The 12079-nt window shown below is 34.8% G+C and overlaps 1 protein-coding gene across 3 annotated transcripts in view; it reads right to left on the bottom strand.

Annotated features, from left to right (window-relative positions):
• Exn (Ephexin) overlaps nt 1-12079 on the bottom strand; it is a 218176-nt gene that overhangs the window by 12102 nt on the left and 193995 nt on the right. For all 3 annotated transcript variants that reach the window (XM_071589976.1, XM_071589975.1, XM_071589977.1), the window contains 6 exons: nt 11520-11764; nt 9357-9570; nt 6120-6564; nt 4876-5258; nt 2551-2643; nt 873-1000 (listed from right to left, as the gene is read on the bottom strand). In XM_071589976.1, the coding sequence (XP_071446077.1) occupies nt 873-1000; nt 2551-2643; nt 4876-5258; nt 6120-6564; nt 9357-9570; nt 11520-11764 (1508 nt within the window). The remainder of the gene's footprint in view (nt 1-872; nt 1001-2550; nt 2644-4875; nt 5259-6119; nt 6565-9356; nt 9571-11519; nt 11765-12079) is intronic.

Genomic DNA, 12079 nt, shown 5'->3' with positions numbered 1-12079 from the left:
CCTATATTATTACACAAATTACAAACTATCTCAGTAATTGACAAAAACATTCCTGAGGGTCTTACTTACAAGAAAAACCTGTTTGAAAATAAAACCTTTCCCATTATTTATTACTGGAGTGTCGTCAAAAAGTGATTCTACATGGGAAAACAGTGTTTCATTGCTCCTCAATCAAATCCTCTGAACTCTCAATTAACCAAAGCAATAAAACTGAACCCCTCACTACCAACCGCTCCAGGGCCACAAGTTTTGACTATTGTTATAATTCCTGAACTCACAAGTAGCACTAAGTTGAAAAAGGAATAATTTAAACATGCATTTATAAATTCACACATGCTTGTACACACCAAGACATTGAAAACATTTGAACAACCCTCACTCTAAATAACCTTCTGAAACCAAATAATCACAATTTCCTCTCTGTTTCTACTCCTTCCATCACCCTTTTACCTTCTACCTAAAATCTTTCTCACCTATCTACCATACAGCAGAAGAAGCACTTCCCATTGAATTATGGATTTTTATGACAGAAACGCAAATATTTCTATAATGGCAGAAACACAAATATATATATTAGCATACTGTAATATTAATTAATAAAGCAGTATATAATAATGTACATATATATGCTGCATTATTTAATTCCTTAAAAAAGAATTTTGAACTTAAATGCTGAGTGGCATACAGCAGATTTTTTTAAATAAACTAGTATTTCTTGGGCTCAAAGAATAAAACCCATCAGAAGATAACTATCACCTATGTGCTACAACAATACTAAAATTAGCATAGGAGTAATGTGGAGCAACCAATTTACCAGTTCATTACATGCATTAATTTTTAAATCATAAATGGTGAAAAATGAAGTTACTCACCTCAGCAATTGAAGCCGTATAAAACTGATAGAGTGGTTCGTCAGTGAATTGGCCATGCACGACACTCCCTTCTGGGCTGGCAATGGTTGATGATGATGAATCACTGGTATCAGTATGTCGCCCACTGTCTGTAAGAGAATTTCATGTAAATAATTGAATACAAATTCCAACCATGGAAGATGTTGTTGGTTCATCAGAAATGTATAGTTTAGACAGTTTGGATAAAAATTAAACTTCCTGATGGTACTTTATCACCCTTGAGAAGTAAGTTTAAGAAGTGTAGATAGAATATTCAAGGTTTATACAAAAAGTATTGGCAGCTTTCTTTTCCTGACAGGTGCATGAAGTTCTGAATTCGGTTCAGTGTCCATATAACCGCAGTTAGTATTGGCATTGATAAGATGACAGAGCACACCATCATCACCGAAAATTTGGCGATGCAAAAGATTTGCGCTAAACTCATCCCGAAGGTCTTGATGGACTACCAAGAGCAGAGTCGAGTGTCTGCATTTATGTACGTCTGTATACGTGTCTGTATGTATTTATGTACGTCACAGAGAATTATCCAACACAAATGAAATGAAATGTTTAATGATACATGCTGCCTTTGTAGCAATAAAAATTAGCAAAAGGCAAATTAATTCCTAATTAATGGTATCAGTTGGCTTTGAAAACAGCTGCATACATAAGATCAGCATTAAAAAAGTTTCCACTGTACAAAATTGCAACATTTTATGATAATTGAAACAACTGGATATGTTCACATTTATATTACTCTATGAAAATAAGCCTGATTGACATATATTTTGGTAACTGTGATTACTAACAGCCCTAAGTATCACCAATGGAGTACCAACTTAAAGACAGAGACTACACATGAACTGATATGAAACTTAAAAAATCTTTCAGTCATTTTAGAATTTCATTTCAGATGCTACTTCTTGAATTATTAGCGCAATTGTTTTAAAGTTGGAGTACCCTGTCAAAGATATTTCCTTCATAGTATAAGTTAAAATGGCATTAGAGACCTCCCATTGAGTATTTGGAAGAACAGAAGAATGGGAAATTATCAATAAAAAATGGAAAAAGCTCAAATGCTATAAAATATTGAATGCAGAAATCTGAAGAGAAATGAAGAGTTAAAACAATTTTGGAAATTTGGAGGGAAAGTGAAGTTTATTTGTAGTTAAAATTACAACAGCTTCATTGCAACATATTACTATCTAACTATACCACAATGTATTCATAATTTGATTTTTTCACTGAAAATTCAAAAATAAACCCCCTGTAATGGTTGGCACTGTTTTGCTAAAAATTATAAATGGTTACCATTTTTAAATTTTGAAAAAAAAACAAGTTTATAAATAAGGCAAATAAATCACAAATGTAAAACTAATATTTGAAAATCACAATCAAACTGTTATTGTACTAATAGCAACTTGAATAAGAGTTTTCAATTCTGCCTTGGCCAGCAATGGTAGTTTGGTTTAGGGCCTGCCAATTATTGATTTGGGTATTAAAATGAAATAATATTCTAAGCACATATAATACAAAATAGCCATTCCAAAGGCATTAATTTCCAACAGACAATACATAATGAATTTAAAGGTAATGTCAAAAAATGACAGGAATTGAAACACATCTAGGGTGCTTAGTTATGTCATAAAAAGTATCTCACCTTGCATACTTTGAGAATTCTTAGAAGTCCACAGTCCAATATCAGCATACCATGATGCTGTTGAAATTCTATTTTCCCTATTTTTTTTATTCACTGAAAATAAAATAAAATGGCATAAAATACTCCGAAAGGGCAGTAATGGGAGGATAGAGTGAAGAATGAGGAGGTTCTAAGAAGAACTGGAGAAGAGACAGAATTGGTAGAGAAAATCAAGACAAGACTGATGAATTGGCTAGGACATTATGTGAGGAATGAGTGTTTGCTGAAGACTGCGTAGAGGGAATGATAGACCCGAAGAGAGGAGGGAGAAAGAGAGATGTGGTGTAGGCATAGTTAACACTGGAAGAAAGAATTAAGAAACCAAGAGACTGGTTCCAAACAGACAGGTAAGGAGCTTAACAATGAGTGAACCTGTCATGCAGCAAAACATCCCAAGATTGATAAGATAAGGGCAAGGATCTTCACACTAATAGTACTTGAAAAGATTGTATAAATTGTCAACGGCTAATGGGAAAAAAATCAAGCCTAGGGTAATTTTGGTTAGGACCACCTTCCCTAGCATGTAATGTGTGCATCTATAAAATATTCTTGCGTGTAAAAATTATCTCCCTACAAGGTGTAAAAATCATGACTACAACACAAAGGAAAATTGTCCATACATTAATTAGCCAAAGTGGAATAACAAAGTCACAAAAAACCAAGGTTAGAAGAGCCATTCATTCATTCAAGCACTTTCCAAAGTCAGCAAGACTAGCTAGTTACACTTATTTCACAATCGTTATACACCCATGGTTAGCTTCTAGAACTGTATTTAGTTACTGAATATTTCTTTTGTACCACCGCTGATCTTTTTTTAGTTTTAATGCAGTTTAATGCCTGTACCACCTCATTCCTTAAAAAGAGCATTTTATGCATACTTAACAATAAAATAATATCACTATTATTCCAAAACTTTTCTTCCTTTCCAACCATTACCAGAAACTAGGCTGCATTCACCTCACACTTGTCTATTCCTTAATGGCATAAGAACTAAATGCAACTTCTAGTAAACTTCTGCCATAAAATAAAAGTCTTGGTATAACACAGTACAAAATCCTTTGAAAATTGCAGTTACAATCCATTGATTAGATAAAGAATGAACTTTTCCGTTAAGGGGCAGAGAGATGCAAGAGTTATATATTGCACCAAAACAAACATTTTGTGATAAAGCTGCCAAATATGAATAAGATCATTAACAGGCATTACTGGCACCCATACATAATGCTATTGGTCCTGAAGTGTGCAATTTGCTCCTGGATATTATTTATAAGTTTAGATTTTGGCATTATGTTGTAACTAAATAGCAAAATGAGAGGCATGAGAAATAGTAACCACCTTCCCCAACAAGAGCACTTAGGCTGTAACGTGCTATATGCACAAACCCAAAACCACAGCCGAGTATAAATATGAGCTAACAACTTACTCTCCAGAAAAACTCAATATATCAAAAAGGAAACTTGGAAGAAGCCCAATAGTGACATATGTGGCAGGAGATAAAATTCTAACATACAAATCAGGATAATGGCATAATGGTCTTTGTCACAAGTGGACAGGAATCTGCCATACCATTCACAGACCTATATAGTACATACATTCTGGTGGTTTGTATGCAAATGGTCATTCCAGGAGAAATCATTTTCTTGCCTGAACAGCTTTCTCGAGAGGAAAAAAAATATAGTGTGTCCCTCTTTGCCTTATATACAGCACAAGGCTCATATCTTGCAGTGGCATTAATATCAGGGCTACGCTTGGAGAAGAACATGGTAATTTTTACTTAAGTTTGGAACACATGATTTTACTTCATGGAAGCAAAAAATCAGTCCAGTTGAACATGAATCAATCAATAGGTATTGTCACCTTATGTTAAAATATCTTGAACTCTTGCAAAGCAAAAGAATGTTTCCATAATAAATTTTTAAAAAAACATTGGTTTATAATGGAAATGATATATGCTATTTAATGCAGTTAATTATGAAAAAATAACATCAATTCACTCCTTTCAACTTTCTTTATACAAATACTTATTGTAATAGCTGCAGGATCTTTTAACAGACCTATAATATGGCTACTTAAAAAATAGTTGAGAGGAAAGGTTATAATCAAATAAAGCTCTGGCATTGTAAGCATCCTATCGATTCACAAAAATGTGATGGCGAACAGTTTAAAACCTAATGTAACAGGTGATATTTAGCACATAATTTGCTCAAGAAAATATTTAAGAAGAGATAAATACCACAGAAGAAGCTACCTCCTTTGATAACCAAACCTTAATGGAAGAGTACCTACCATTTTCATCCAGTGATCCAGCACGCTGGAGGGTAGCATCATCCCTATCAGTGTACCATGAAGTTGTAGGGGAAGACCTATTGCAGTTGAATGCATATGGAGAGGAGGATGAAGAGGATGATGATGCTGTTGAAGGAGGTGCATATGTTGGAGAGACATTTGAAGGCAAAGGTAGACAGCTTCTACTTTCCCCATTTTGAGGATAATTGGCAGTTGAATTGTGGTTATTAGGCGGAGGAGGAGGTGGCCCTCGTGGCCTCATTGATGATTTTCTGGTGACTGGAGGCTTAGAAGAAATGCTTTTCCTTTTCTCTTCCATATTTTTAGTTTTATCAAAGCTATCCTCTCCTGAAATACTCCAACGGACATTATTTTCTGATGGCCTGTAAGTAAAAAATAAAAAGTCTGTTAGATTCCCTCACAAAATTCCAATGCAAGCATCATTACACACTGTGTAATGCTCTCAAACCGAAATGAGGTGACATACACCAAATCATCTCCTAAACAAATTTTGTCCCCAATAATTCACTAAAGATATTTGTACTCGGTGAATCTTGATGTTTTTAAATATCCACAAATCAAAACAAAATTTGTATTGTTAATCATAAAATGCATACACAAATCATGCACCATGCAGAAAAAACTTACTCCTTTTAAAAATTACCAATTAGGTAAATATGTTTGAAGTTTAACGCAATTGTATTATTCTCTTTTCATGCTTCTATATCTGTTGTTTTTAAAAGAGTAGCAGGAAATTATTAAACCAAAAAGGTTAAATTGCCTTTGTTAGAATTATACACTACCTACATCACCTAGCAAAACTAAATAACACATTATATATGAAGTTCAACCACAAGAATTTGAAAACAACCATCTCAAATTGAAATCAAAATAACATTCCATGAAAATACATGCAATGGGAGCTTAATCTTGCAATAATTAAGAAACATGTACTACTACAGCAATGTAAAACATGAAAAACAACAACTTTTAGGGTTCAACTTACTTAAGGAGTTTGAAAACTTCCCAGGGCATAATCCTAGGCATAGAGACCTAGGAATGCAACAACCCTCAATAAATTAACTTCAACTTTTAGAAAACTTCTCAAGTTGAAAGCAATAAATTTCCAAAGGAGAGAAGTACTCCTTGTTAGCATTATGAAGAAGGCAAATTCCTCTGTGATCATTAATATTATTATATTCACTATACTTCAGTGTTACTACATCAGGCAAAATTTTACTTACTTCTCAACTGGTTGAGCTTTTGCACTCACATCACTTATTTCACTCAGCCCTGTATCGGCATTGAGAGTTTCTGTGAGGTAGAAAGTGGAAGACGAAGGAGACGTGCTGGGTGATACAGAGGCCTGCCTTTGTAGTGCTGATGTAGATGCAGAGGCACGCCTACCAAAGCGGCTCTTGAAAGACCAATACTTCCTGCCCGAAAGGTTCCCAGATGACACTGACTTGTTGAGAGGTGCGGGTGGAAGTGGCAGTGGTGAGCGATTGTTTGGTGGTGGGGGAATTGGAGGAGGATTCTGGGGAGGCGTGGGGCTGTTTGTGGAAGTGGTTCTCTCAGGAGGAAGGGGTGGGGGGAGGGAAGAGATGGGAGGCCGAGCTGGAGGAGGGGGAGGGGGTGGTTGGGAGTCAGGGGTGGGAGGCAGTGGTGGCTGAGGATGGGAATGTATCACTGGGGAAAGAAGTTGCAAAAAAAAAGTCAACAACTAATTTTAAATAGATATTGAGCACATTAAAGAGGGCGTCTACTATTAAATAAATCAAGTTCCAGAAACTCCTTTAAGAGACTGGAAAGGACAAAATTTTCATTCCTCTGCCCTTGCATGTATTTTATAGGTGACAGAGAGCCGGAAATTTGGTGTCAATTGAAATTTAAGAGGCCAACAGTCAACATTATATGTACTAATAATGACCAAATGATAACACTTTTTTTACACGACCAGTTTTGATGTACTACATCTTCAAGTACAGTCAAGTGCCATCTTATGTATCACACATTTTTCCTGGGTGCTTAATCACCAATGTGGTATCCAGACTGTCTCTTGAGAGTTAACTGTTTTTAACATGGTATTTCACTATACTAGCTCTTCCCTTAGTTCCCCTTCTTCCATTCCAGCCACATTCCCCCACCTCCTTCCTGCCACATATTTTCAACCACAATAAAAATGCATGCAACATGGCAACTTACTGCAATTTGTACCTGAAAATAACGTAGTAGATCGAAACCAATCGTGTTACAAATCAATATCTAGTAGAAAAGTGTTATCATTTGGTCATTAAGTTCGAATTCTGACATATCATGCCTGAAACTAAGCAATTTACTACATGTACTACCAGCGTTGGCAAACTCCGTAAATGCATGGGTATATGAAGCTACATAATTACATATCATTTTTGGTAATTACAAGAAAAGTTTGAAAATATTAAAACGAATATTATTTATTTAGCCTATAAAATGTATTGCATAGAACAGGGATATCTAAGTGAAAGGGCTATAGTGCCTATTACATAATTTCATCTATTACCATTATGTGATATATCATTTAGGAAATATTTGATTAAATTAAAGCAGTGTTGCTTTCATTACATGGCTAGACTTCAAAACCTAACAAACCTGACATATTCCTCAGTAAATATTTATTTCTTTGTCTGTTCCTATATAAGTTATTCAATGCAAACGACATAAAATCTCAAGTCATAAAAAATACCAAAGTCAACCATAAGGTTGATTTGATAGGTGAGGGCAGAACTTAACTAATACTAGACTCAAACACATGTGAAATCACAAATGTTTGGGCCCCCTATCATTTCCCAGTACGATCAGAGGTGCCACTCAGATTTGAAATGGCTGTATTACAGTACTCAACTGGCTCTTCCACCATGCCTTATTTCACAATTAACACTTTAAAATCTTTGGCCATGAATGGCTCTATTTCAAGAGAAATTCTGAAACATTTTTTTATATAAGGGAGGAACTTAAATGTGGTCATTCTGCAGCAATATTAAACTATAATTCGAGAACTACAAAAACGTAAATATCTTCCCATCAAATGTTCGGGAAGAAGATGTCTACGCCCATATTTACAACCACGAATTATCACCACACTTTGTGATACATTGAAATTAATAATTCAAACAACCAAAATGCATCTTAATATGTAGATTACACAGAATTAATTGAATTAATCTGACTACCTCTAACTTTCCTATAACAATAATCACCCATTATTACACAAACCCAAGTTTCCATGAGCAATATGCAGAACTGTTTTTCTCACAACACTCAATAGGCACCTCATTTTCTATATCCCATTTGCATGAACTCCTACTTTCCTCAGGGGACTTACCTAAGTCATTCCAATCATGTTTCTGTGCATATGTTTTATGCTGACAACTGGACCTATACATTCGAGAAACAGAATCCTTACCATTCGCCAAACTAACCCATAAATTCATGCTTTAAGGGCTGTATTTTAATTTCAATCTTATTTTCTGTTAATGCCATGTTTTTAATTAACTGGCTTATGAGACACTGCAACTGTAAAAAAATTGGGCCTGCAGGGGAATGGTGTAGTACGTCGTGCAACTACTACTGAAAGGAATGGGCACGGATGATGGCCGGCACTTTTCAGCACTTTTCTATGCTAGCATAACTGCCTCTGAAGGACAGACTATCTGCTTCTGTTTCTCCTTCGAAGTCTACAATTATGACCCTCACCTCCAAAAACTACCAAGTTTACTTTGAACATAATTAAATTGCATGCACTACATATCCTACTTCCACAAGAGTCATTGGAAAAGTTGAAATTTGCCTACAAGTGCAATTGATCTAACTGAAAATAGCTATGAAAACTGAAGGACAGCAATAATGCCTGTAGCTCTACACAAGTTCTGTAGCTCCAGTGCTTTCCACTTCTATCTCATCAGCTGCTGAATCACTTCACAGCTTGCCATGATGAACATAGCTAGTAACCAGAAATCTTCAATGAAGTGAGTAGAGGTAACTACAAAGTTTTCACTGTCAACATCTTGAGTGATTTTAAGGTCTACATTAGATCATAAGGCCACATTGTATCAAACAATTTTATTTGAGACCCAATGTTACCAGTCCACGTAAAAAATGTGTAAAACCTGTCAATACAGCTGAAAACTACTAGAAGAATATGATAGGTTATTAATTTGAATTGAACAGGATATAAATGACTAAGTTTGATTTCAAGAATCATATGATAATTATTCTTATGTCTGCAAACATTTTTAAAGGCTGGAGCATGAAAATGTAAGGTATACTGGATAAAATTATAAACTTTTGGGCTATGAAAAAACATTCTACACTGCTACCAATTATGATACATATCCAAACATTACCAAATTCAAGCAAACATTTTCCCAGGAAAATATAACAACCGGACAGTCATTCAATGACCAAGGATTTAAATATAGCTTCAAAATAAGAATACACACCAGTGGCAGCCTGTTCACTTCCACTTTTCTTCCGGATTCGCATTAGACTGCGAGATAAATCATGCTTTCGTAAGGACCAATTCTTTTTAAACTCCTGCATCTTCTTGCCAGCAACCTCGGCCATCTTCTTGGTGATACCATTTGTGTTCGCCCCAGTCACTGGTATCCCCTGGGATGTAGAAATCTTCACCTCATTGGGAATACTAGGAAGGTCCTTCAAAACAAAGCATATTCAATAAACTGGAGTGTCAGTGGTTTTTTTCCTACAATATCCAGGAAAGATTTTCATTTTTCCTTCAAATGCCTTGAAGAGGAACTGAATTCCTCAACACATAAAATCACTCCAGCATTACTGGTTAAAAGGTATGATATGAGAATGGAAACTATTGAACATTCCCAGAACATCAGTTTGAGGCAATTCCTTGAATATCTCAAGAAAAGTCTTCAAATTTTATTATTAATCGTATAGTTCTTAAAACAACATAAATATGTTATGGAATAATGAAGCTACACTAGGTTAATCATTTTTTAGCTAAGAAATGCTCTGAATAATAATCAAAACCACAGGAAAGTTTGAAATTTTATGAGTATGCCAATGGTTTGTATTATCTGATAAATACATGGAAGATAAAATACTATTAATTTAAAACAAAAAATTTGTCAAACCAAAAGTTGGGGATAGGGAAATCATGGAGCCATGGGGCATGTCAACTGGCATATTGCAGAGGGAGGGATGGCTCCTTTCCATGCACAGCTCAGTGGTTTCCCAGAATATTCTAATATGCAGAAATTTGACTAGATTAGATTAATGCACTTTAAAAATGGCATACCCAATTAGAAGCTACTCAGCCAAATAGATTACTATTCTATTATTATTCAAGCAGGTTATACATGTTACTGAAAACTTCTTACTTTATCCTATAGTGGTTTGTATTTTGAATAAGGTCTTTTGCCAACACTTGCTTTTTTAACAAAGTAACTCACATTACTTTGACATTAATGGGATAATATATTTCTTACTTTACGATGATTAAAACAATTCTTTTCATGCCAAGAATTTATACTATACAGTCAAATTATTAGGAATGATTACTTCAAATAGAATAAGCATTGATCATTGCACTACAAATGCACAGATTTCACATTTATGCATTGCTATCACTAGATGTATTAAAAGGTACTCACAACACCAGAAGAGCATCTATTACCATATATAATTCATTAACCACTAACAACAAAAGTGCAGCTAAAAACATTTTTATTATTTACCGCTTGCAGTTAAGTTACATTTTGGAATTCCAAGTATGAAAGAAAAAAGGACTACCTATAATGTACCGATCATAAATTAGAGCATAGGACTTAAGATTGTGATGTTCCCTATTTCTTATAATAAATAATTTGACCATATATAGTTGGAATTTCTATTATAATTTGATATACAACTCATACTTCCTATTTCATAAAATTACAACAGACATTATTTCCCTGGAACAACAGTCCATACATTAAGGTTAATTAATACACCTTGACAAGAATTAAAGACAGTTCTGAGAACTGCACTCAATGTTTTATTATTGTATTTCAAAATTTTTCATTCAGTAAAGGTCAAAGTTATGAAAGAAACACTAAATGTACTCCAACAGTGCTTTGAGGTGACTGATAACTTTAAACACCCATATTTCAGACATCATTTCATGTAGGAAGCTATATTTCTACTGACTTCCTGTCTTCAAAAAGGGTTATAATCACAGTGAATTTCATCGAATTCCAAGCGGGGTGATTTGTTTGGAAAAAATTGGGTTGATTTGGTATGGACTAGCTCAAAGAAGAAATCAGAAAATGGAGAAATGAGAATTTTTTAGTCAGATTTAAAGTAAGATTAGGAAGCTATTATCCCTGGATGATTTTCATTTAGTAAGATAGTGAGAAATTGGGGTGCAGTTAGAATTTCATACAATAATCATTCTGTCAGCTATTTTAGTCACGATAGACATTACTAAACCAATAGTTCAAAGTCAATACTTTGAAGCATAAGGCTGGCTCAATGGCACCTCTCAGGGGAGAGATGTTTAGAGAGTTGATTCCTACAATAATTTAGCATACACCATAAAACAAACTTCATGCAGTGAAATAAACCTATCACATCAACTTCATATAGCTTACCTTATTTGGGACTTGATCGTCAAACTCTTCAGATATATCTGAATCGAATGAATCAAAGTCATCATCGCTAAGGTTTTCATAAGGAAAAGCATGCTGTCTTTGAGTGGCTGGATTTGCAGGAAGGGGCCGGTCCTGCACCACCACTGTGCAAGTTTCCTGATGCCCTTGTATGGCCATGCCTCCAACTAACTCATACAATGTCTCATAATGGTGCTGATCAGTCTCCATATCCAAAGTTTCTCGGTCTGAAATTGGATACAAGTAACAATTAGAAATCACAAGGAAAAACTTAAACCAATTAAAATAAACCTGCCTGCCTTCATATCTAAGCAGTTAAGAAATACAATTAAGGGAGGAGATGTAGGCTTAATAGATTTTTAACAAAAATTTTTTTCTTAGTGTATTGCTCTGTTGGACAGAGAGGAAGAATCATGATGATTTTTTTTAATAAAGAGGTAGAACAGAGTAAGTTGGTGCATGAAAACCAAACGAGAGAAAGAGATAGTGAAGAAAATTAGAGAAGTAAAAATGTCCGAGTGATGGATAGGAAAGAGGTACAC

This window comes from Hetaerina americana, unplaced genomic scaffold (genome assembly GCF_022747635.1).
Source record: "Hetaerina americana unplaced genomic scaffold, ioHetAmer1.1.p SCAF_4, whole genome shotgun sequence".
Taxonomy (NCBI): Eukaryota; Metazoa; Arthropoda; class Insecta; order Odonata; family Calopterygidae; genus Hetaerina; species Hetaerina americana.
The sequence above is the reverse complement of the archived record's forward strand: the minus strand, read 5'-3'. Positions and strand labels throughout refer to the sequence as shown.